Source organism: Arvicanthis niloticus, chromosome 25 (assembly GCF_011762505.2).
Source record: "Arvicanthis niloticus isolate mArvNil1 chromosome 25, mArvNil1.pat.X, whole genome shotgun sequence".
Taxonomy (NCBI): domain Eukaryota; kingdom Metazoa; phylum Chordata; class Mammalia; order Rodentia; family Muridae; genus Arvicanthis; species Arvicanthis niloticus.
In genome coordinates, this window is record NC_133433.1 from 27,908,651 (window position 1) to 27,936,180 (window position 27,530).

The 27,530-nt window shown below is 42.5% G+C and overlaps 1 protein-coding gene and 1 pseudogene across 1 annotated transcript; one reads left to right on the forward strand and one right to left on the reverse strand.

The window, feature by feature from the left end:
* Positions 1-358: 358 nt before the first annotated feature.
* Positions 359-26,669, reverse strand: LOC143438584 (uncharacterized). Its single transcript, XM_076924283.1, has 5 exons — positions 26,372-26,669; positions 24,912-24,981; positions 5,249-5,375; positions 4,947-5,007; positions 359-4,144 (listed from the first exon to the last, which is right to left on the reverse strand). The coding sequence occupies exons 2-5, from the start codon at positions 24,969-24,971 to the stop codon at positions 2,632-2,634; spliced, it is 1,761 nt and encodes a 586-aa protein (XP_076780398.1). The 5' UTR covers positions 24,972-24,981; positions 26,372-26,669; the 3' UTR covers positions 359-2,631.
* On the forward strand, positions 6,692-9,939 carry LOC143438583 (la-related protein 1 pseudogene; annotated as a pseudogene).
* Positions 26,670-27,530: the final 861 nt, after the last annotated feature.

Genomic DNA, 27,530 nt, shown 5'->3' on the forward strand with positions numbered 1-27,530 from the left:
GAAGTATTAGAATGGCTCCTAGTATGTGGCCTAACTAGTCCAAGAATTTAGTCTACCAATGGAAAGTTGATGAAGACAGTATTGATTCAGTTCATGTTGCTGTCTCAGCTTGTCATCAGTAAATAACAGAATTACAAAGAAATAGGCTCTAATGATAGAGGGAAAAATGAACTTGATAGCTAGAGGTAGGGAAAGCAGACAAGGAGGTACCATCTCTAATATCCTTTATATGTGTAGCCAATGCCAGAAGTTGTGGCCTAGATTAAAGATAAATGTTATATAAAAAGAACTAGAATGAAGAAGGGTTTTCCTATTTGAAAAGCTATAGTTAATCAAAATCCCGGACAGTACTCAACTCTCAGTGTTTCATTAATTTGATATGTCTTTTTGAGTATCAAGATTAGACATCACAACAGCCAAGGTTATGGAGCTGAGGAAGATTGTTTTCTGGGCAGTACACAAGTGCTTTGGCATCATTTCTGAAGTAATAATTAATTTTCTTAAACAAAGGAAAATTTGAGATTTTACATAGAGATTCTGGGAATGAACACATATAGGCTTGATTGCTCATAAGCATGTTTAGTTAAAATCTAGTGTGAACAAGGTCACTGTGTAGAAGTAGAGATATTTAAGTTCAGAGTCATACATAGACATACATATTATAAATTATATAAATTATAAAATATGATGGGCAGAAATGACTCTGAAATGTTCATCCTGTATCATAAGATATTAACTGAAAATGAAGTAATAACACCTTGAAAGTACTTTGCTCATGAGGCAATGCTACCTGTTCATGGTGTATGACCTAATAGACACATGTATTATTATTGCCACAGTTCTCATATAAAGGGCAGAGAACAGATTTAGAAATAATCAAAAAATTGTCACCTATCAGGGCTTTGAATACTGTACTTAGAAAAGCAGCTTTGATGTACTATTCTTACCTCAGAATGAGGAGGCTTTTGCCTCTGAGCATACTGGCTCACAGCTGTTTCCATAAAGGACCAGAAATGTTTCCATTTAACTAGACCTGTCTGCTCTCTCTCTCAGACCACTGACATCACTGCATACACATCAATTTCTTTTAAGGTTTACCATTAAATCATGTATAGGAATGTTTGCCTGCATGTATTTGTGTGAATTATCAAATACTCCAGAAGGCAGAAAATATGTGGGAATGCAGCTACAGCAAATGTTTAGGTAACATGTGGTTTGTGGGGACAAGACCTGTGTCCTTTGTAAAAACCTTCCTTGCTCTTCAGTCCCAAGAATATTTCTTGTCACTTTTAAAATAATACTATTACATATTTTGATTTAATTAGGTCACTTTCCCCTTATTCTTCTGTTAATCCCTTCCAAAAAATTCCCAGTTCATTTGTTCATTATTAAGTATGTGATATTAAGTATGCACACATATATGAATAAAATTTTCTGAGTCCATTCCATTTTGCACCACCCCTGCCCGGCAAACTTACACTCTCAATAATCTTAGCAACCTTGCCACAAGTATATGAGTAACATAATTATACTATGGACTTACATATTAGAAAGTTTTGGATATAAACTGACTATTCATCGTGTATACTTTTGGACCTCTCTGAGTGGTTTGAGACTAAATAGACTGGTAGTTCCACAGTGTAGATTGAATTGGGCTGTGCTTGAAATGGTACTATCTGTTAAGGCATTCTTTCCACATTTTCTGGATGTTTCCAGCCTCAGTTCTCCTTGAATCACCTTAGGTAAAGTTTATCTGACTCCCTGCACCTAATAAGGATTTGATCATTCATTGTCCATACCTACAGGGTTTGTGAACCCCAACTTCCCTGTCTCTGTTCCCACTGCTCAATAGACCAATATCAGCTGATGATCTTTGAGGGCAGGGAGACACACAATGAAAAAACTATACATAGGTTACCTTAATTTGTTACAACTTGATACATATTTGATTCAAATCTTGTTTAGAATGTGTGTGTGTAAATGTGCAGTTAGTTTTTTATTTCTTACTTTATTCTCATCCTGCACTTTATGGACCAAAGTACCCTTCCTCTAATTCACTACACTCCTTCCAACCTACCACCACACCCAGATACTCTGCCATTTCCCTTCAAAAAAGAGCATGCCTCTTGGGGATATCAAATGAACAAGGTATATAATGTATCAATAAAAATAGGTACAACTGCTCATATCAAAGCTGGCAAGGCAATTAATTAGGAGGTAAAAGACTCAAACACACACACCATGCCATAGAAGGTGTCTAATTGAAAAGGCCATATTAAATTGATTACATTTATAAGGTTCTCTCAAGAATGTGTTTCTAAAATTCCCTTTTAAACCACCATAACATGCAAAGGTTCTACCACATTAAATTATCAGGGTTTCTCTCCAATATTTGTTCTTTTATGACTTTGAAGATGTCTGTGACCTGCAAAAGCTTTACCACATTGGTGACATTAAGATGGTTTCTCTCCAGTTTCTTCTATGTACTTGAAGATGATTGTCTTGTGCAAAGGCTTTGCCACACTGGTTACATTCATAGGGTTTCTCTCTAGTATGTTTTCTTTTATGTCTTTGAAGATTGCTGATATATGAAAAGCTTTTACCACATTGGTCACATTCATAGGGTTTCTCTCAAGTATGTGTTCTTCTATGTACTTGAAGATAATAATAGCTTGTAAAGGCTTTGTCACATTGGTTACATTCATAGGGTTTCTCTCCATTATGTAGTCTTTTATGTTTTTGAAAGAGGGCATTATACTCAAAGTGTTTACCACATTGGTTACATTCATAGGGTTTCTCTCCAGTATGTGATCTTTTATGTCTTTGAAAATTGCTGATATATGTAAAGCTTTTACCACATTGGTCACATTTATAGGGTTTCTCTCCAGTATGTGTTCTTCTATGTTCCTGAAGATAATAATAGCTTGCAAAGGCTTTGTCACATTGGTTACATTCATAGGGTTTCTCTCCATTATGTAGTCTTTTATGTTTTTGAAGGTTGGAGTTACAGTGAAAGCCTTTACCACACTGGTCACATTCATAGGGTTTCCTTCCAGTATGTGTTTTTCTATGTACTCGAAGGCAACCAGAGCTTACAAAGGCTTTGCCACATTGGTCACATTCATAGGGTTTCTCTCCAGTATGTGTTCTTCTATGTACTTGGAGATAACCATAGCTTGAAAAGGCTTTGCCACATTGGTTACACTCATAGGGTTTTTCTCCAGTATGTCTTCTTCTATGTACTTGAAGATAACCATAGCTTACAAAGGCTTTGCTACATTGGTTACACTCATAGGGTTTCTCTCCAGAATGTGTTCTTCTATGTATTTGAAGAGTAGTGTACTGTGTAAAGGCTTTGCCACACTGGTTACATTCATAGGGTTTCTCTCCAGTATGTATTATCTTATGTACTTGAAGCTGATTGTATTGTGCAAAGGCTTTGCTACATTGGTTACACTCATAGGGTTTCTCTCCAGTATGTGTTCTTCTATGTTTTTGAAGATTATTGTCTTGAGCAAAGGCTTTGCCACATTGGTTACATACATAAGGTTTCTCTCCAGTATGTGTTCTTTTATGTATTTGAAGAGCATAGCAAGCTGCAAAGGCTTTACCACAGTAGTTACATTCATAGGGTTTCTCTCCAGTATGTGTTCTTTTATGCCTTTGAAGATGACTGAGTCGTGTAAAGGCTTTGGCACATTGGTTACATTCATATGGTTTCTCTCCAGTATGTGTCCTTTTATGTATTTGAAGATTGGTCTGATATGCAAAGGCTTTTCCACAGTGGTTACATACATAAGGTTTCTCTCCAGTATGTTTTCTTTTATGCCTCTGAAGAGCATAGCGATCTGCAAAGGCTTTATTACAGTGGTTACATACATAGGGCTTCTCTCCAGTATGTGTTTTTTTATGCTTTTGAAGAAGACTTTGACAATAAAAGACTTTACCACATTGGCTACAATCATACAGCTTTTCTCCAGAGTGTGTTCTTCTCTGTATCTGAAGACCAGTATAATACACAAAGCATTCAGTACCCGTTTTTTTATGTATCTGAAGGTGATTGTTTCTTGCAATGGCTCCACCATATTGCATACATTCAAAAGGTTTCTCTCCAGTATTAATCGGTTCATCACTTTGAAGATGCCTGTGATATAAATAGGCTTTAACACATTGGATATATTCAGAGTTTCTCTACAGGAGGATTTTTTTTCAAGCCTGTATATGTCAATATGCTCTAGGCACAGAAAATTATATTCATTATAGTCTATAGATATATAGATAGACTGATGATAGATAGATAGATAGATAGATAGATAGATAGATAGACAGATAGAAAGAATAGATGAATAGGTAGGTGGATGATAGAGACATACCTGTTCCATATAATATAGCTATGATAGGAATAGTAACAAATAAAACATATCCACATTGTATTCACACAGGTTTATTTTTTGTTCCTCAAAGACATATGGTATTTGGATTAAGTTTTCTCTACAAAAAAAACCTTTTTAATTTCCATGAACTTCCATTCTCAATAATCATAGCAACCTTGCTACAAGTACATAAGTAACATCAGTATACTATGCACTTGCATCTCAGACAGTTTTGGATATAAACTGATTACATACTCAATGTGTATACTTTTTGCCCTATTTGAATAGTATGAGACTAAACAGACTGGCAGTTCTACAGTGTAGCTTGAATGGGGCTGTGCTTGAAATGGCACTATCTATTAAGGCATGTTTTCCACATTTTCTGTCTTAACAGAAAATGTGTTGCCTTGCAAACACAAACAGAATACCTGACACTGAAGTATAGCATTTGTGAGAACTTAATAATCAGTATCCTTAAATACTTATTTACACTTGTGATTTTAATGGAAACTTCAAAAACACATTAAGATTTCTTCAAAGGAATATTTGTATCAGCATCTACATGAAAATTACCTGTTATGTTTTCCATAATTTTCAGAATGTTCTTCAATATTGTGATCTTCCCACTTATAGCCTAGAATATAATACCAGAAAATGTATGGTATATTACTGTAATTTAGGCAAAATTTTAAAAACTGTCTATAAGATCCTTACAGGCCTGATTTATTCACATCATTCTTCCTCCTTCTTAAATGAAACTATAGAAGTACATTGATAACAACAAAAGCAAAAATAAACACAAACAAACAACCACCACCACAACAAAAATATACTGCCCCCTTTATTTTAAAAAGAGAAAAAACATTCAGTCTTACCTATTACAGAGAGGTTCCTGTAGGTCTCTAGCATCACATCTTTGTAGAGCCTCTTCTGGGAAGTATCCAGCAATGCCCACTCTTCCCGAGTAAAATTCACCACTACATCATCATATGTCACTGTATTCTAAAATATATATATTAACAAAAGAGAGCACAATAATGAAATATTAGAAATGTATATTTCACTGACAATATTATCAAACAATTTTGGTACTTCCCCTACTTGTGTACTGACACAGAAGCTATAATGTTATAATAACCAAGACATTTTTGAAGGAGACTAAACAATGAGGTTCTCATCTGTAATTTCTTCATAAAAGTAGAAGGGACTGGGCAGTGGTGGCTCACACCTTTAGTCCCAGCACTTAGGAGGCAGAGGCAGGTGGATTTCTGAGTTTGAGGCTAGCCTGGTCTACAGAGTGAGTTCCAGGACAGCCAGGGCTGCACAGAGAAACCCTGTCTCGAAAAACAAAAAAACAAAAAAAAAAGAAAGAAAAAAAAAAAAAAGAAAAAAAGTGGAGGGGGATGGAATAGCAGGTTTCTGGATGGGGGGGAATGGGGAAAGAGGATCACATCTGACATGTAAATAAAATATCCAATAAAAATATATATAGCAGAAAGCACACAGAGATATTGCATGAATAATTACTAACTACAAAAGCAATGAGCAAGATGGTTGGATTGCTGAATACATTTAATCTCAGCACTGAGAACACAAAGGCAAAACGTTATCATTGTTTTTGATAGCAGGCTGGTCTATGAGGTAAGTTATAGGAAAGCCAGAATTATATACTATGAGTCAGTATCCCTTGCAAAAAATCAAATTATGAAGCCATAAGGAAGGAACAAATAAGTATATTATTTATGTTTTTAAAATGAATTATATATTCACCACAGTTGTATACTTATCTTCCAGAACATGAGGTGCCCCAGTTGTAATTGTACCATTAATAATATCTTTTTAAAAGGGGAATCATGATTACACAATTATGCAACAGATAGATGAAAATATTAGTAATGTGAATATTGATAAATAAATTACATAAAGCTGGGTTAAGCCGTGAAGAACAGTTGCTGCTCCTGCAAAGAAGGGTGCCCAATGGCCAGTGCTTACATAGGGTTTCATAAATTCAAGAGTTCGGGCAGTGGTGGCACACACTTCTAATCCCAGCACTTTGGAGGCAGAGACAAGAGGATTTCTGAGTTTGAGGCCAGCCTGGTCTACAGAGCGAGTTCCAGGACAGCCAGGGCTACACAGAGAAACCCTGTCTTGAAAGACGAAAAAAAGCTCTCTGCGCCATTCTACCCCCCAAGTCCCCACCCCCACCCCCGCCATCCCCACCACTGCAGCCACCCCCAGCCTCCCTGGGCTGGGGGATATAGTCTGTGGACTGAGATCCACCACAGCCCTCCACCAGAGGCCTCAAGCCGGACCTGCAATGCACCTGGCCCTTCAGGCAGATGGCCACTCAAGTGGAGCTGCTGCTGTTTGAAGGCGCCCAGCTGCTGCAGGCGTGGCCTGGAGAAGAACAAGAAGCTGCTGCTGGACACCAGGCTGAGTCAGGCTGTGGCAATGGAGGTGGCAAGCCTGCACCAGGCCTGGCCGCAATGCTGCAGAGCGCGAGAGCCTGTGGCTACCCACAGCTTAGGAAGCCCCAGCGAGAAGCAAAGGCGAGGATGGAGGCTGGAGTGACTTCATGGAGGCACCGCCGCCCAAGGTGAACCTGTGGATGAAGCACGCACCTAAAAGGTTGGTGACTTTGGAGATGCAATCAACTGGCCTACACCTGGAGAGATAGCCCACAAAAGTGTGCAGCCACAGTCCCACAAACCTCAGCCTGCCCATAAGCTGCCACCCAAGAAGGACATGAAGGAGCACGAGAACGGAGATGGAAGTGATAGTAAGGAGAGCTGCAAAACAAAGTTGGATGAATGGGGGAGGAAATGGATGGGGATGAGGACTACCAGCTAGGCGGGCAGAAGAAGAAAGGTAACAAACACAAGTGGGTTCCACTGCAAATAGACATGAAGCCTGATATTGGAGGAGAAATTAAAAGATCTGAACCTGCCACCCACATGCTTGTATCTGTGGCCCCAACCACCCCAGCCTGGCAAGCAGAGACCAAACTGGAGCCTGCCTGGCATTACCAGGATAAGACATCTAGTGTGAAGAGCGATGGGGCTGGTGGGGCTTGAGCTTCCTTTTGTGGTCGTGGATGGGGTCATGGACATGGACTGGGCCTTGGACAGGGTGGCATTCGAACCCACTTTGACTATGAGTTTGGCTACCGAAAGTTTGATGGTGCAGAGGTGCCCCGCACCCCCAAGTACATGAACAACATCACTACTTCGACAATGTCAGCAGCACTTTTAAAGTGTGGACCAGGAGCTGCTCAAGGATTATATCAATCGCCAGATTGAATACTACTTCAGCGTGGACAATTTAGAGCAAGATTTCTTCCTGAAACAGAAAATGGATGCTGATGGCTTCCTTCCCATCACCCTTATTGCTTCCTTTCACTGCGTACAGGTCCTAACCACTGACATTTCACTCATCTTTGCGGTTTTAAAGGACAGCGAGGTGGTAGAGATGGTTGAGGAGAAAGTCCACAAGAGGGAAGAACTTGAAAAGTGACCACTGCCTGGGCCCCCAATAGTGGATTATTCACAAACTGATTTTTCTGAGCTTCTCAACTGCGCAGAGTTTGTTCCCCGCCAGCTCTACCAGAAGGAGACAGAGTCAGCACCTGGCTCTCCCTGTGCAGTCACCCCAGTGCCAACCAAAACAAAGGTGGTTAGCAACCTGAAGACCCTTCCGAAGGGCCTGTCTGCCAGCCTCCCAGATCTGGATTCTGAGAGCTGGATTGAAGTGAAGGAAAGGCCTCGGCCCTCACCAGCAAGCCCCAAGAAGTCAGAGGAGCCCAGGTTCTCCCACCCAACTGCTCTGCCTCAGCAGCTTCCCTCCCAGCAGCTGACATCTAAGGATCAGGATGAACAAGAAAAACTAGACTTTCTGTTTGACGAGGAGATGGAGCAGATGGATGGGTGGAAGAATACCTTCACTGCCTGGACTGATGAGGACTCTGACTATGAAATCGATGACTGGGATGTCAATAAGATCCTCATTGTCACTCAAACACCACCTTACATGCATCGGCACCCTGAAGGAGACCACACAGGCAAACACACTTCGAGTGCCATGATTAGTGCTGAGCTGGCCAAGGTCACTAATGACGGAATCTTCTACTATGAACAAGACCTATAGACTGAGAAATTTGAGCCTGAGTATTCACAGATCAAGCAAGAAGTCGAGAACTTTAAGACAGTGAATATGATTAGTCGGGAGCAATTTGACCCTCTGACCCCTGAGCCCCCTGTGGATCCTAACCAGGAGGTTCCTCCTGAGCCACCTCAGTTCCAACAAGTTCCTACTGATGCTTTGGCCAACAAGCTGTTAGGTGCACCCGAGCCATCCACCATTGCCCCTTCTTTACCAACCACTGTCCCAGAGTCTCCAAACTACCAAAACGCCAGGACTCCCCGCACAACCTGGACCCCCTAGCTCAAAGATTCTAGTCAGACATTCTAGTCTGGTAAAAGAAGGACGGACCCTAGATGCCAAGATGCCATGAAAAAGAAAGACAAGGCACAGCTAGAAACCCCCTTGGAAAGTCATGTGGGCTGGGTGATGGATTCTCAGGAGCACAGGCCCAGGATGGCTTCTATTAGCTCCAGTCCTTCAGAGGGAACACCTGCAGAGGGCAGCTATGGCTGTACCCCTTAGTCACTGCCCAAGTTCCAGCATCCCTCCCATGAGCTGCTCAAGGAAAATGGCTTTAAGCAACACAACTACCACAAGTACCTGAGGCGCTGCCTTAATGAGCAGAAGCACTTGGGCATTGGCCACTCTCAGGAGATGAACACCCTCTTCTGCTTTTGGTCCTTCTTCCTCTGAGATCACTTCAAAAAAAAGATGTATGAAGAGTTCAAGCAGCTGGCACTGGAGGATGCCAAAGAAGGCTAGAGGTACGGTTTGGAGTGTCTTTTTCGATACTACAGTTACAGTCTAGATGAGAAGTTCCAGCTGGACATATTCAAGGATTTCTAGGAGGAGACCGAGAAGGACTATGAGGCTGGCCAGCTCTATGGATTGGAGAAGTTCTGGGCCTTCTTGAAATATTCCAAAGCCAAAAATTTGGACACTGACCCCAACTGCAAGAATACCTCAACAAATTCCGTCATCTAGAAGACTTCCAAGTGGACCCCCCCCCCCCCCTTGGGCGAGGAAGGCAACCACAAGCAACAACCAGTTGTAGCAGGAAGCAGTGGAGAGGGCAGGAAGCGGTGCCCTTCCCAGTCTTCCAGCAGGCCTGCCACTGGGATCAGCCAACCCCCTACAACACCTACTGGCCAGGCTACTCGAGAAGATGCCAAATGGACAAGCCAGCACTCGGACACACTGATTGGGAAAGTGAATGGCCAGAAGTCCCCTGGGGTTTGGGATAGAAGGGGTAGGGTGGGTGAAGATCTATGGGGGTGCCCAGGCCCAGGAAAGTGAACAAGAGAAGGGACAGGCCTAGAGTTACTAAGAATGGGCCTTTGCACTAAGTAGCAGTGTACAGCACTTGGGCTATTAGCAGTGTTCCTGGCCAGGAGCCTCCAAGTACCCCTTCCCCTCCTTTCTCCATGACTTCCATCATAACTTTTAAGGGGGGAGGGAAAGGGGGTAGATTTTGTATATATAAATATAAATAAATGTGTATATATATATATTTATACACACACACACACACATAAAAAAGATAAACCATAAATAAAAGAGTTCTAAGGCCATCAGTTGACTAAAGGACCAGACACACATGAGATGCATATGTATGCATACAAGCAAAATACTCACATTTTTTTTTTCAATTTGAATTCTAAGACAACACAATAGGCAGGAAGGATGTCATATACCTACAATTCAATGTCTAAGGAGGTTTAGGAAGTAAAAATGTCATCAACATATGCCATCCTAGAAAACAGAATGGTACACACCACCAAATTTGAAAATTCAAGTTGTGGGTGAAGCTCAGAATGATAGCACTTGTTTGACATGTACAAAAACGTACATTCCAGGCCCATTGGCCAATAATGTGAGAAAAAACAACAAAAATGATAGGCATGTAGTCCCACATTTAATACAAGCACCCATGGGACAGACTTATGTTGATCTCTAAGTCTTGAGGCCCCTACTTTGAGGACAGCCAAAGTTACACAAAGATTGTCTTCTAAAACAAATGCAAAATCCACAACTAAAAAAACTACAAAACCTTTAAGATAGCAAAATTTTTGTCATAAAGTTATTGTACACTATGCAAAGATTATCATTGTATTATTCAAACAGTGATATCTGTGCCACCGTTTCTGGTTGCATATCTGGTTAAGTATTTCTCGCCTCAGTATTATATAAGCATTGCTAACCATTTATTCTCTTATTTTTTTGAATAAAAGTTAATATACCAATGACTGAGATGGTGACAGAACAATGCAAGACCTTCTACAACCATAACATGGAGAAGAACAATGGGAGTGGCGATTCACTCTGGAGACAGTCCAGGAGACATCATGAGAAAACATCTCTAGCCTAGAGACACACATAAGTGCAAAATTGCAAGTATCACTGGACTTCTGACTGGGAAGTGGTCAGATTACTGTAGAGGATGAAAAGAGAGGGAAAACTGCTCAGCAATTATTCTCTTAAAGCTTGATAAATACATATAATAGTTGAGTTTTCATTATTAGTATACAAATGTAGAAACAAGTACCTTGAGTAACTTCAAAGGCAGAAGCTCATGATTCCTTGAATAGACCTTCAGAGGTGCAGAAGGTCCATAAACAGTGACAGAAAAGTAGAGAGAATGAGGAAGGAAATACCAAGGTAGTTCTTTCAAGAAATTCTTTCTGAGCAAATAAAAGCTGCCTCCTCAGAACAGGCAAGCCTCCCAGAACAGGACACAGTTCTCTAACTAGACCTGAGGCTATATCCCTTTGAGAAGGGGCTCTGGATGGCCTGACTCACACTGGCCTGAAGAGCAAACACTTCTGATACCAATAGCTTCCCAGAGAGGGGAAGGGGCTAAGGATTTTTAAAGCGTCTCTGGGTTATACCTAAAGGTAATGAGATGGAAAAAAAAAAAATACTCCAATCAAATGGACATAAAAGATAAGCTGGTGTAGGTATTTTACCATTTCAGAAAACAGAAGATTTCAAAGTATACAAATAGGCTGATGCTATGATAGTATATATAAGTGATCTGTAAAATACTACAAGGAAACTCCTCTACCTCATAAGCACTTTCAGCATAGTAACTGTATCTTAAATTATTTGAAACAAAATCAGTATCCCTCCTATATTCTTCTTATGTAAAAAGCAAAAATTGATTAGAAAGACATCAGGGAATCAACAACCTGCACAATAGACACAATTAATATGAATTATCATAAAAAACATGCAGGGCACTTTAAAAAATTGGTGAGGTCAGATTTCTCGGCCATCTTCAACAAGTTCTACCTTTAGTATTTAGTTATGAGATCCGTTTTAAGTAAAAATTTTTGGAGGTTCTAAATGTCATCTCATGTGTAGGTAGCAATACAATATTAAGCTGTGATGTAAAAGACTAAAATTGATGAAGTAAAGGGTTAAAAGTTCTTAGGAGATGCTGTCACAACATGTAAATTTAGATGACTGAAGATTTACTCTATAACATTCACAAATAAACCATATTCCAACTAGGCCAGTAGCAATTAGAATCCTAAGATAAACAAATTTGTTCTCCAGGATTTTTCAGACCAGATAAAGGATATCTCTAATTTTCATAAGGTAGGCTGCAACCAGGATCTGTTGCCTACATTAAAGGTGGATCTTAACACCTCAAAAGATTCAGAATAAAGAAGGGTTTTGCCCAATTCAAAAGCTGTAATTAAAATAAAACCACCACAGTAGTCAGTTTTCTGGTTTTCTGTTTAGTCCATATGTAGTCAACTTGACTATCAAGAATAACCATCAGAACATCCAAGACAGAAAAGCTATATTTTTGAAAAAAAAAAAAAAAAAAAAAAAAAAAACCTCATTTATTTACTGAGTTTTTTATTCATTATATATTTACATATTTATTTAATTTTGGCAGGCAAGGAGAACCTGGGAGATATTTCTAAAGCAACAATTTCATTTAAAAAAGAAAAAGAAAAAGAGAAAGAAAACATTGAGATTTTACCTAGGGACTTTGGGTATGCTCACATAAGGGTTTGCTTGCTCCTAAGTATGCTTAGCTAAAATCTGGTCTGACCACGGTCACAGTGTAAAAGTAGGGATATTTAAGAGGATTTTCAGCTGAAAGTCATCCAGAAGCAAACGTAAATTATAAAAATGTTGGGCTGAAAGTATTCTAAACTTGCATCTTGTACCACAGGATGTTAGATAAAAATAAAGTAAATGACACCAAGAATTTAGATTGTTCAGGACCCAATGATACCAAAATTATGATATATGATCTAACACATAGATGTATCATTGCCACAATTCCTTTATAAGGACAGAGGACAAATTTCAGGAAACACTGAGCAAAGGTAACCAATCAGCACTGTGAACACTTTTCTTAGAGAAAGAGCTTTGCTATGCTATTCCAACCTCAGAATAAGGAAGGGTTTGACTCTGAGCAAACTGCCTCAAAGGAAGACCACAGCTGCTTCCATGCAGGACCAGAAATATCTCAGTTAAACTAGAACTGACGCTGTACGTCTGACTCTGACATGTCTGAGTATAAATCAATTTCTTTTAAAGTTTACCTTTATTTTATATACATGGATGTTCACTTGCATGTGTCTCTGTGAAATAACAACAGACTCCAGAAGGCAGGAAATACTTGGGAATGTACCTAAAGCAAATGTTTAGATAATGTGTGGTTTTTGGAGATGAAACCAGTGTCCTCTGTAACAACACCCATTGCTCTTAGGTCAAAGACAAAACGTCAGACTAGTTTTTTATAGTATTGACAATTGTATATTTTAATACAAAATTATTAGGGCAGTTTTCTCCTAAGGACCCTTCCAAAAACTTTCGCAGCTGATTTTTTCTTTGTTAAGTATGTGCAATTTAGTAATGGACAAATAAATGAATAAAATTTTCTGAGTACATTCTGTTGTCTGCATGTATAATGGTTTCAGAACAGGTCATGTTGCACTGAATAGTCAAAGAGAGAGATCACCTTTCCCTGAAGCTAATTCTCATAATTGCTGGAGATATTTTTTTTGACTCTTTAACTTGCAAGAGGATATTGGGCACAAAGTCCCCTGCACCACAGGTCACTGTGGAATGTAGGAATATTAATCATACAGGGCACTCTTCTCAACGGAGGAGAAAAAGTCCCTGCAATCAATCTAAAAGGCTCAGAGTGGATTTTGCTAATCTCATGGGGAGCTCCTTGCTACCTGAATGCAGACCTTACCTACCTTTAGCTATGGAGGCAGACCATATCTAACTTCTGCAGATCCATTATCACACACCCTTTCTTCCCTTGCCTGTTAAACATCCTTAGGTTAAATGTACAATGTTCTTCATGACAGGCTGACCTCTGTGCTATTAATAATAGACCACATTAAATTCTAGGTTTTTTATGTACAGAACCCATTCTGATGGTCACGTGTACTTTGTAAAGTGGTTTCTATGTAATGAAAACTTAAACTATATTGTATACCTAGAATTGGCCTGATTGGACTGATTGATGCCTGGGAATCCTTCATTTTTCCTATTTAACCAGTATATAAATATCTCTTTTCTAAAAGGGACTTGGTAATTTTCTTTGGCTCCATATCATTTCCATTATGTCACCATAAAGAAAATAGTTTATGTTCTTTGCAAGGAAGGTACTGAGCCTGAACACAGTGCCTACCTAAGTGTTATATTGCTTATAGTTGCTCTATGCAGACTGATATCATACTAAGTTCACTTACTGTCAGGAGCCAGAATGGAACAAGCTGATAACTACCAGGTGATCATCCTGAAATGGCCTGCTTCAGATTATTATATACTCTGTGGCAGGTGTGTCCTTATAAAGCAAGGCTGTAAGGGACTCATTTTAGATAAGAGTTTTGCTATTAATATGCTTTTCCTGTTATTATTAAACATATATTGAAGGAATCTCAGCTTTCAGCCTAATCTTAAAACTTAACTTCTCCAGAGACAAGTTCTGGGAGAAGCACAGTCCAAACACTTACACATACATTCCAGGAGAAGGGCCCAAGATAAGAGAATTAAAAGATTATCAGGAAGCTCAGCCCTTGGCACAATAAACCTGGGTAAACAAGAGCTATGGTAATGCACACTTAGGTAACACTCATTGTCATAAGATAATGTTGCCAAGAAACAGAGCATGGGAGCAGCTGGGTGTGGGAGCAACCAGGTATGGGAGTGGTCAGCCTTTGTGATTAGCATTGTCTAAGAGGTCATTGTAAGACTGTCTTTTTAAACCTTGTGAAATCTGTATAAAAACTGCTCTTAACTGTAGCTCAGGGTTTCTCTAGCCTGTGTGCAGGAAAACCCCAGTGCTTTGGATCAATAAACCACTTGCTTTTGCATCAAACCCCCTGTCCGTGAGTGTTTCTATGGGAGTGTGTCTTCCCAGTTTGGATCTCAGGGTCCAACAATATAACAATCCCTAAGTTAGAGCACACCCCATTTGAGCAGATCCATGAAAATATACTGTCTAGTATTGATGCTATATAGACAAATAGATGACTTGTTTATTGGATATTTTATTTGCAGTTCAGAAGCAATCCGCTTTGCCCATTATTCATGCCTAGAAACCCCCATCCCATCCCCCCTCCTCCTTTTTGCTCTTATTCCATTTTAATTACATGCAAGTATTCAGGTCAGTTTTAGGTTGAGGAACTAGCAATACAATAAATGCAAATAGTCAAGGAAAGAGAAAGATAATAAACACAAGTAGTCAAAGATCAAGCAAGGCAATGAACCTAATTCCATGAACACTCCCAAGACCACTGTTTCTCAGGGCTTATCAGGATGCCTAAAATATCTGAGCCAACTTCCTGTCTAGCCCAAAGTCATTTTCATGTCTGAAGCCTACTTTCCTGTTCTACTCTAAAATTTAATTCTTGCCTGAAATTACTTCTTTGTTCTAGCCTAATGTCAGCTTCCTGCCTGAAGCCTACTTCCTTGTCCTTGGCCAATGTTATATTCCTGCCAAGCAACCTATTTCCTTGTCCTTGACCCATGTCAGATCCTTGCGAAGCAGCCCCAGGAGCTATCTGCTTCTCCCCCTTTTTTTTAATTTCATTAACAAGACTGAACCTGACTTAGGTTGTTCTGGCAAGAATGCCTTGAGTCAGGCTTTAAGCAGAAGTAAGAGGGAAGTGGGCTTGATTATTGCTGGTATAACAGCTTTAATTACGTTAATTGCTTGCACCACTGTTTCTGCAATTGTTTTGACACAAGAAGTTAAGACAGCTACTTTTGTTAATCATTTAGCAAATCATGTTACTAATGTGTTGAATATAGAAGAGGACTTAGATAGGCATTTGGAACAATGGATTGATGCTCTTTATCCTATTAATATTATTGGAAGTAGGTTCAGTGTTTAAGAGTAAGGAGATAATCACTCCTAATAGATAAGCATATAAACATTCTCTGTTGCATACTTCTATTTCAATTAATGATTTGATTTCTTGTTTGGACTTGTGACAAACTTTGTAACATGTGATCATGTATTCTGAAAATGTGCTAAGTACCAAGGACAAAGAGATGAGAAGTAGTATGCCTGTGAGCCAGAAGAGGGCACCAGATCTTATCACAGATGACTGTGAGACACCATGTGGTTGCTGGGAATTGAACTCAGGACCTTTGGAAGTGCAGCCAGTGCTCTTAACTTCTGAGCCATCTTTCCAGCCCCCTATTTTTTTTTTACATAACATAGTTAGCAAAAAGAGAGAGACAGAGAGAAGAAAAGAACTATTTTTGAACACTTTTTATTATAATAAGAAAGTAATGACTATAAAAATTAAAACTGGCCCATCTTATTCTAACACTCATTGATACAATTGATTCTGTTGAGTAAGAGAGAGCTACCTGGTAAACAGTCTCATAATTTAATCAGAAACTAAAGAAAACTATCCAGTCAACCTTCTCTCCTTAGATAAAAAGAAAAGTAGTCAACTAGTCAAACTCATTTTTTATTATTAAAAAAAGAAGAAACAAAATAAAGTCTGATGGTTGACAGCCTTTTCTAATTATTAGTAAGTAATCATCAAATATTAAAAAAGGTGACCCACTTGTCTAAAAGATTGGTCTACTTTACTATTCACTGTTTATTTAACATCATTGAGTAGCATTATCTCCAAATGAGTTTTGGTTTTAATAAAAAGGACAACATGGAGACCAAAATACCAACTTGCACCACCGTCTTAATACTAGAGACCAAGAGTGACATAGACAACAATCAGCCAACTAGCTGACATCCCTCTTAGGAAAGGAAAAGTAAAGGAAAAATGGCCAACTGTTCAACCTCATTTACATTTAAAAAAAAATGTCCAGGTTTGGTATCTGGTAGACCTGTGGTGGAAGAAATTATAATCCAGATGGGCAGAAATATGGTTGACCTAGCAGCATCCAGGACAGAGAGAGGTGCGGGGTGAGTAGGGGGGAGAAAGACCGAGCACTTCTCCCTGCCCTTCCCCTACTCAACATATATAACATTGTCATGAGGCTTTGAAGGAAGACAGAGTGAAGAGAGAGCCTGGTGCCGAGATCCACACATCCCACCTAGATGGACACCAAGCCCAGGAAGCAAAGGCTCCCACAATTCTCCAGTGCCCTGGGATGAAACATGGAGATGGGAGGGGGGGCATAATAACCACAAGGACTAGGGCCTTCCATGTCCAGACTAGCCTCTCTGCCCACAAGACCCTGTGTTATTCTCAGCTGGAAGGAACCAGATATCCATCCCTCCAGGAAGGGAGAGAAAGCTCAAGCCAGGTGTGAGGGCTGGGCACCAGAGAGACCTAGGTTTTTTCCCTCACCTACCCCATCTTCTCCCCTGCCTCTGAAAGGATGTTCTTGGGCTTCGGTGGAACAGAGGTGATGAACCCACACTCACTCCACCTACAATTCCTACACCACCATTAAACTCAAGCTTGCTTGTTCAAGGCCAGAGGACAGCAGAGGTGGCAGCCACAGGAAAGAGTCAGAGTGGTGCCTCTGAAGGAGGAGCAGGAGAAGCAGTGTTGGTAGCTAGAGAAGACCAGAGAGAGAAAAACCCCATCGCCAGTTGCTTACCTGGTGATGAGAGATGATGACACTACATCCCTGGATTGGGATCAGAAAGGACTGCTGCTACCTGTCATCAACAATGACTGCCTAGAAGAGCCCACAGCAACAAACCCTTGTGTTGAAAGCTAAATTTCAATAGATCCCACGAAGGGAGCTGCTCTGCTACATATAAAACCCCAACCCAGAAGAAGGACGGCTAATAGCTTAATGCCAGGTTCCAAATGAACATGCATTAGTGTGACAGGCAGGAGGGTAGCCCCATTCCAGCTGCACCCAGTTTCTCAGGAACATTGTCTCTGTATCAGACCCCAACCCAAATGAAGGATGGGGACCCCACCTGATGTGTGAGTGCAAAGAGACCACCGGCAGGCACAGATGGGACAGACGCAGAGTGGCTCTCTAAGGCCAACAAAGGCTACGTTGGCACTACCTGGGCAGGATTCTGACTTAGTGGCATTTCTCTAAAAATGTCATAGTCCCCCAGAACATAGCTTTGTCCCATTGGCACCTCAGTTAAGCACATACACCAAATGTCTGAACCTGCAGTTCCTATAGTACTGTGGTAACTTTTCTAACACATCCTGCTCAAAACCCGTGAGGTCAGAAGTATCATGAGGCCTTGCTTTCAGTCTGTATATGTACTGAAAATCAACATCAAGCAAGCTTTAACCATTCTACTCTAGGTTTCTGACCTGCTTGGGATTGCATTAGGACACCTGGCTTACTCTTTGACAGGATTACCACTACATTCAAACTCACCACCTGGAACTGTCCCCAGAATATGTGTCTCCTGCTCTCACTAGCAGAAGGGCACTTGGCATTAGAAGCAAGAGACCCTCGGGAGCTTGACCTCCTGTTCACTGGGTCAGTGAAATAATGGGGAGAGTAGTGGTAACTCACCAGTGGCCTGCAAGTCTGGCAGACACTGCCCCAACAACTCAAAGGGAACAGGGAGGTACCAGGGGCCTCCCAGTTACTCTATACTTCTCATGTCTCTTCACCATTCCAGACTAGATTCAAGCTCAACAGGGTCTTCTTTCACTAATGACTTAGCCAAGTCCATTCCCTTGGCTGTGGATTCACTGGATCATAAGTATGAACAGTAGGAATCTTGTTCATACATTTTCCATGTCACTAACTAGATGATGAGGCATTTGACTACCTTAAGAGAGTCATACTCATGCTGGCCGTTTACTGGCGCTTCATTTAATTTTTTGACATTCAGAGCACTGGGCAGTAATGACATAGTGTCAATACCTGCCACAGGCCTGTGTGATACTTTCGATTGGCCAATGGCAACAAGAAGGCTCTGATTGGACAGGGAAAAAGGAGGCAGAGTGAAGAGTTTCAGAGATGTGGACAGGGGAGAGGAACAGAAGAAGAAAGGAAGATAGAAGAACTTGGAGACAATCCAGATTCCACGTGGCTTTAAATAGCCACAGATAGATATGAATATCCTAAGAGGATAGAATAATTGAGATAACTTGTCTAATCTAGGTGGCAGCTTATCATTATCAATTAGCTCCAAAATTATTGTGTGTGCATCTTGTGAATTGAGAATTTATGGATATATAAATCTTACTGAATAATTATAAGCTTCTAGAATTTTGATTTACTGGGTTACTGGAATTTGGGACCACTGACCACAGGGGGTAGATGGCTGAGAAGGAACTAGCTCTGAGACAAACTGGAAGATCAGTCACTGCTGGGGTTAGCCTAGAGGCAGAGATGATGAGATCACTGCCACCTGGGAAGAGAGTAGCTAACTGTAGCTCAGGAACTGACGTTCTTTTTAATATCTTCTGCAACATGTACCAGCATTGGCTCCACTCAGACCTGCACCCTACACTTCAAGGATTACCACAGCCAGCAGCTCATCACAGCATTGCAACCACAGGGAGGGCAGCAAGCTGAGACCTTGGCAGACCCTGTTTTATTCCTACTACAGGTAACTGCAGGCATGCCTCTGACACAAGAGCACCATCCATTTTCAGAGCTAGTTGATTTGGCAGGTGAGTTGTTATACACTCCTTAGAGGATTCCGACTTCCATGGTCACTGTCCTGCTGTATATATCAACCAACACCTTTTCTAGGGTGTGATGAGCATCAGCATCGGGCGCCTTAACCCAGCATTCCATTCATCCCACAGCACCAGTTCTGTTTACCAAAAGTGGCCCACTAGGCATTCGCATTCCATGCTTGGCTCCATGCCAGTGAGTCGGGCTTCTTACCCATTTAAAGTTTGAGAATAAGTTGAGATAGTTCAGCCACGACACCGCTAACCATTCACTTTACAGGATAAAACTTTGGATTTATTTTATTTATTCATTTATTTATTTTTGTTGGTGACAGAGTGGTAGTTATACTAAGAAGAAGTTCATAGGGAACCAGCTACTAGATGGCTCAATTAGTTTTTAGCCCCTGCACCCTAGTGGGACAATCGTTTTGCATGTTAAGACAGCTAAGGACTTGCACTAGAGTTTCCTCTGGCTTTGCCCTGCCTAGGCATAGTTCACCACCTTTTAGGTCCTAATGTATGTGCTTGTGTTCCACCTCCCTGGAGTGGCTGGAGAAATGGGCCAATGCTGTACCCTCAGTGGACTGGCGAGAACTCAGGCTCACACCTTGACCCCACACTAGGCAAGGCCTTTTACCTTCACTGCATCACAGTGTTTTTAGACTCCTGACTGGTGCACACTGACTGGGGGTGGTCCCACACAAGCCCCAGCCGCAGCTATGCTTGCTCACCTTCACCACCCCGTGCCTGCTGCGAGAGTTGACATGACATATCCCCAGTATTCTTAACTCACATGATGACAATGGCACAGTCTCAGTCTGTCCTCTTCCTGAGAGAGAGGATAGATAGGGTCCGCCTTGGGTCGCCCAGTGAAGATGATCAATGAGAAGGAAAACCACAGGAAATGGTTTGGGAGCAGGAAAATAGACATGGATAGACTGACACAAGGCCCCACATCAGGCATCAGCAGCACACATAAATTGGGTATGCCAGGTGAACAAGGCGAGCCCCACAGGTGCCCTGAGGAAGGCTATCAAACCCAAACACAGCCTTGGGAACAGGAGTGAAAGGGGTCATCAGTGTGAGGAAGCTGGACGAGTGGCTAGGAAAAACACGGAAATGCTCTCCCCTGACCATGGGGTCTTTAAACCTATGTGCCAGAACAGTATATCGAGGTACCCAGATAGCAGTGGGGTGGACACACATAGGTCCACAGACGGACCAAACTGGGCATCCTTTCTTGCCCTAGAATGCCATAATGACCACCACAGGCCCAAGATGTGCTTCAAGGCAAGAGTAGCAAAGCTCAGGACAGAAGGTGGCAGACATGAGGGACAGCCATAGACACCTGCTTTCTCTCATTAATGATCCTTCTGCAGGCTCACCTACAGAAACATGGTTATGACTTTTACTTTCTCTAGATAGTCAAGTTAGAATGTCTTCTTAATGCTCCTGTCAGACCAGGTGCCAACCTAGTAGGGTCAGGCTAAGGGCCTCTCTAAAGCATCCACTCAGTGGTAGGGATGGGAAGTGTGTGCATAGGGCAGGGACTTAGTCAACACATGCTATTGACTGGCATTTACTGAAAATTCCTCATTCATGGGGAAAATTGCAATCCCCATCCCCATCCCAAACAGGGTTCAATGGGTTACCCATGCCTGTCAGCATAGGGTAGGCACATACTTAATCAGTCACTGTCATGGGTGTGCAGCCTAAGATATCTAACAGCATCACTGACCTGTAATTGCTCAACCTCAGGTAGCTGAATGCCACTTGTCCCTCAAAAAAGTTGGGGGACGCAGACTGCTTGGGGGTCACCTAAATTATTAGCATGACAGAGTCTCATTCCTCATCAGAATTAACCAGAGAAATTACTCCAACAACAAAGAATAACCATGAACCACCATCTATGGTACTGGAAAGAGCTAACAATCTGTCAATGCTGTCCATACCTAGGCCAAGTGAGGTTTTCCGTGTTGAGTCAAAATAAGCCACAGGCTCTACTGCTGCTGGTGCACATCCATCACTTCCTGTAAGTTTCAGCATTGCAGCCACACTCCTCTCGGACCCCAAAGACATTGGTTTCCAGTAAGCTGCCCTGCAGGTCATAGGAATAATGCCACTGCACAGCCAGTTGGCATCATTTGTGGTCAGAACTACGGCCACAAGGATGACTCTTTGAACCTCCAACTCACATCATTGATTAATGAAAACATTCTTGGCAAATGCTTTCCCTCTAGTTCATCTTGCCAGGTCCAAGAATTTCACCCTCTAGCAACGCAACACAAATGGCCCTGGCATGACTCTTAATCAGGCCAACAACTAGAACCGTGGTCCCATTCCATTATTCCTAGTTGTGGTATCCAGGCAGCTCAGACATGCTATTATAAAACACTCTTATTTTCTCAAAGTAAACCATTTGGGCCCAAGGAACACTCAGCTAAGAGCAATGAGGGAGCAATGAGAGGCAGGAGGTGGGTAGGGGGAAACTACAGTGGCCAGAGTGTCAGTAAGAGCAGGGGCAACTGAAATGGCCCTTATAAGGCCTCAAGGGACCATCTGACCGACTACCTGGCATGTGAGGTAAACCAGCAGAAATTATACTTCCACATTCCTGGACTAGTCAGCAGCACTGAGCCAGGCAAAAACAAACAGCCCCCTGGAGAGCTCGAAAAGACTCCACAGGAGAGACTACCAACTGTGCAGCCACCAAAGGCTCTCCTGCAATAGGCCCAAACATCTGAAGAGTCACTGGACTGAACCAACTATCCTTCTACAAAAGACCACCCCTGATAGAGAGATTAATACTGACAGACACAGACCATCCCAGCCCCAAGGAGGGGAGGACACCCACATACCACCACCTATGGGAATGCTGCAGAGTAAGGAGGTGAGGTGACACCACACAGCCCTTGCATGTAGCACTCACAAAGCGTGACAAGTGCATGGCACTGTAATAGTCAAAAGGGAATCTGAGCAGGAGGGACACATGCAGAGGCAGCCAAGGAGGATAAAAGATGGACAAGACTACAACTCTGGGAGCCCAACTCCTCCCTTCCATTCTGTGTAACATAGCAACTGACCCTAGAGGAGGTGAAGTAGCAAACATGCAGATGTGCACGCAGCCCTTCCCCAACACAAGAACTGACAGCTACATACATTGTCAGAATCCCTATTCAGCCCTATGTGATCCCTCCTCAAACTCAGGAGCAGGGAGGTGCAGGCCTCTTAAGAGGAAACAGTGAATGGTCACTGCCACCAAAGACCAACTGGAAAGGGGAAACACTGGTGGAAGCTATGCACAAAATGCAGTTAGGGTGGGCACTTCAGGGACCACCCAGGAAAACCCAAAATCATAACATATCCTTTCCTCAGATAGCTAGAGAAGGTAACTTTTTCTCACTGGGGACAGGGCGGACCCAACCCAAGGAGCCCTGAACCACTCACTATAAGCAAAAGCTGCATGAGTGCAGTGGCAGGAAGGAGAAGACACAGCATGGGTAAGGAGGGGTCTTCAGTACCTGTGAGGCCTCTCCCTACATGGACAGAGAGGGCCTGAGACAGTTTCCCCAAGAGCCAGGACTCTCAAAGCTCCTCCAGGTGGCAGAACAAGGTGCAGCTTAGCAAAAGGACTTTTAAGACAGAGTCCATCCAGGACTGCTCCGCACCACCTGACACTCAGGCAAATGGGGAAAGGGGGCAGCATAGGGCATGTGTTAACCCACAGGCACTCTTCTTTCAGAAAACAGACAACACTAGATCCTCTTTACCACCCTTTTTCTGATCCTCCTTGGGCTTCTCATACAGAATCAGTAAAATGACATGGGAATGAAACACACACAGCATGTAAACACACACACAAAACAACAAAACAGAGCTGGTCATGGAGGGGCTCCTGGAATCACCATAAGAAAATCAGTGCTCTAGCTCCTTGCCCATACCTCCTCCATTCTATTCTGTGCAGGTGACAATCACGATGGAGAAAGAGGTAAAGCCTGACTGGAAAACAATAGACAGTGTCAGGTTGTTACAAGCAGTGCACAGGGAAATAGCAAGCAATCAAACAAGCAAGGACAGGAAACAGGAAGAGTGCACACACATAGCTCCTGGCACTGCAAGCCCCAAAGACAGAAAAACAGGTGGCTGGAAAAGGCAGCAGCCTTGGAGGACCCTGCCCTTTAATATCACCTACAAAGGACAGTGTGTCAGCTTATATCCCCTGGTACAATATGGACAGATTGCAAAGCTCCAAACAATAACAGGTTCGGGGAATAAATTCACTGGCCACATGGAATAACTGGAAATGATGCCTGGTGAAGGGTCCCAAAAATGTCCCCATGAGCAAGTAACTAACCTCAAAGGAACAACCGGTTGATCATAAACCCATGAGTAGAGGACAAGAAGTCCATGCTAGAATGCAGGGTCCACAGATTCCTCTCTGACTTAAAAATATGGAGCCAGTCCCCACTTGCCTTTCCATTTAAGCTCTGTTTATTCATCTACAAATACCTGATCTTCAACACAAGCATAAATTCCAGAGTCACCAAAACCAAATCTACAGCTTACAATGGTCAAATACAAAAATGCATTAAATCAAAATACATTTAGGCTAAAATATTAAACTGTACAGTAATCTCTTCACTGTTGTGCACAAATAAAATTTTAACAACATAAAAATCTCTCTAAATAGCTGAAAAAGCAACTAAATTCTTTTGAATTGGATGTCATGTCATGTCAAACAGCCAGCTCAGGTGGGCATGGTAGCACACATTTGTGATCCCAGCACTTGGAGGGTAGAGGAGCTCATTTGAGGAAAACCTGTCCAGCTGTGCTCACAGAAGGTGGTACAATTGGGAACCAGAGACCCTCTGCAGTGGCAGTGGGGTGGTGGTATTCCCCTTTTCAGGAAGACGTATTAACTAAATTGAGTTATTCTACACTAGTCTCTATAAACTTTGAGTATGGAGTTCTCCTTGAGAATGTGTCAGTTACCACATACAGGTGAGAGAGGGCTAACACCTGAGAGGAAAGTCCCCATTCCCACCCCATTACAAAGAGTAGAACCTGGTGGGAGAGACCATTTAATTTTTCAAATCTAATTAGTGATAGCAGGTTTGTAGTCAACAACTAAAAAGTTCCTTTTCCTGGGCCAGTTAATCCTGTAGAGAAAGCAAACTGGCCAGCTATAACCAGTTTTATACAATGTAGTACATCGATTTAACTGTGTGCTCTTTAACCCAATTTGCACACTGATTTCCTCTCCTTTCAAGCACACACAGACAGAAATGGACTAAAGAAAGAACACACACAGACACCTTACCTCCACTGGATCCTTAAGGTTTGTCTGAGATCGCTTTTCTATTACAGGTTTTCTGGGCATCTTAGCCTTCCTAGTTAAAAATTAAAAAAAAAAAAAAAGAGAGAGAGAGAGAGAGAGAGAGAGAGAGAGAGAGAGAGAGACAAGAAACCCCAAACAAATATAAATTTCAATTCAATATTAGCATAGAAGACATCACAAATTCCAACAATGGTTAACTTCCTTAGGCTTAAAAAATCATTTCCCAGCAATCCCAAAATACTGCACAGCAAATGACATGAATATAAACAATAATAAACTGTATTAGAGAAATGTGGTATATGTGATCTAACTCATTAAATTGTGATCGGGAATGTAAGAGTGAAAAATTTTAAGTCGACTTGTAATCTCCTAAAGAAGGGTCCCAAGGCAAGGACATCTCTAAGAGCTGCAACTGTGTGTTCCAGATAAGAGACAGGTCCCTAGCTGCCAATGGACTGGACCATATCCTGACCACCTGGGGGCCACCAATCAAGAGCACTCCCATCTGGAAAGTCCCTATTCCCCAGTCCCCCTCCCAGTTTGTGGGTTTTGCCTTTATAAGCTTGTATAATTTTGTGCTCAGGGCTCTTCTCCTTCCCTTCTGCAAGCAATAAGAGTCGAGCCTTAGTGAGCTAGTTCCTAAATACAGCCTCTTGCCATGTTGCATCAAGTGCTGACTTTAGTGGACATTGGGGCGAGAGAAGGTTCTCGGGACTCCAGTAGGGTCTCCCTTTTCAGGGATCTTACAGGAAAATATACTTTTGATACCAGAAGTATCCGGGGGAACTTTTGCTTGATTTCATTTTTTTTTAATTTAAGTTGGAGACCAAATTCTGAGCTTTGCTCATGCTGGGCAGGAAGAGTAGATTATTCACAATGCTGAAATGTCTTGCTATTTTAAGTAAACAATATTAAAAAAACATTTTGATTCTCAACATTATCATTTAATTCTCATTTATAGGCTACAGGAATATTTAACACAAATTAATTCAGAAGATTCGTAGACCAGTGGGATAGCCTGGGGACAAAGATAGCTCGAGGTAACTGAGTTGCAGTTGACCTCAAGGTTAGAACTAGACAAGGAATGCGGAAGGAGCTGTGGAGACTCAACTCCCAGAAGTGCCAGCGCGCACCTGCCGGCTCCTGGGGTCCCTAGACCTGCCACCTGCCCAGCAGGGCTGAGGAAAGTTGGGGAAGGACGGGCGGCCCAAAGGATGGCAACCCGAGGAGGTAGTGGCAGACAGCCCCGATTTGGGGGCCAGCCTTCGCGGGCTGAGAGGACTGTGAGGACGCGGGCACACGGGGGTCGGCAGCCACCAGAACTGCGGTGCGGAGCTCCGGCCTACACGTCCGGACTCAGCTCCCGGGCAGCCCCCAGTCTCAGCGTGAGGACGGCGGCGACCCCCGCCCAGTCCTCCCACCAGTCCCCTCCTGGTACTCACGCCGACTTCCTGACCCGAGGCTCCGAGCTATGCTGACGTGGGCGGAGGACGCTGGGCTCTTGAGCGAGCTGGGCTGGCGTGGACCAAGCGGTGAAGTTTGCCGCGGGGACCCGGACTCAATCAGAGGAGAGCCAGGTGGCAACACTGACGCAGCAAACCCAAGTGTGCGCTGGGCGGGCAACTCAATCTGAGGAGAGCCAGGAAGTGACGCTGCAATCTCAAGTGTTCACCCGCCCGCGCGCCCAGTTCAAACAGGCGGAGGGGCGGGGCCTCGGGGGGCTCCCACCCCCACGTGTGCGCTCGTTGCCTTGGTAACCCGAGAAACCCCGTGGAGACCTGAAGAAAGCAGGGAAATCCCGACCCTTCTGCCCTTCCGTGCTGACACAGAAACTGAGGTCTCCCCGTCTTTGTCCAGAGACGCTCTAAGGAGGTAAAGCCAAGTCGTGGTCGGGCATGTTCTACTCTCAGAATGGCCGGTTTTATATTGTCAGAGTAGAATATTTTTAATTGGCCAGTATCTCAGAATAACATGGGACCATGAACTCCCTGTGGAGAGCCTCAGGACAAGGACATACAAAACATTTCTGAAAACTGCAGCTGTGTGTACCAATAAGACACACAATCAAGAGGACTCCTGCCTAAGAAGTCTCTATTCCCCAGTCCCCCCTCCCTGCCTGTGGTTCTTGCTTTATAAGCTTGTGTAATTTTATGTTCTGGCCTCTTCTCTCTTTTCCTTTTGTGAGAGAAACAAGACAAGTCCCATCAAGTGCTGGTCCTTGAATACAGCCTCTTGCCCTGTTGCATCAAGTGCTGACTTCAGTGGTCATTGGGGGCAAGCGCTGATCCTTGGGACTTGAGTGAGGGTCTCTCTTCGGGGGTCTTACAATATTTTATTTTTACTTTTACACTTAGTTCTACATTTGCATTTTATCTTGCTTGTGTTATTTAATTTCAGTCAAGGATCTCTTGTAGCCCAGGCTGTCCTCAAACTTACAGTACATCCCCCAGGATGATCCTGAAGACTATACCAACTTGGCAGTCAACTTCTTGTAAGTTCCCTTTGCTGGGCTCTCCAGTTCTCTCTCTCTCTCTCTCTCTCTCTCTCTCTCTCTCTCTCTCTCTCTGTCCTGAGGATCAAACCTAGGTAAAAAGTGTTACC

Excerpts from the sequence above, each read along its gene's own strand:
- LOC143438584 (XM_076924283.1), bottom strand. The coding sequence starts at position 24,971 with ATGCCCAGAAAACCTGTAATAGAAAAGCGATCTCAGACAAACCTTAAG. Across the intron at positions 5,376-24,911 it reads ACCTTAAGGATCCAGTGGAG|AATACAGTGACATATGATGA; the intron begins GTAAGGTGTCTG and ends TATATATTTTAG. Across the intron at positions 4,145-4,946 it reads AATTATGGAAAACATAACAG|GCATCTTCAAAGTGATGAAC; the intron begins GTAATTTTCATG and ends TTTATATCACAG.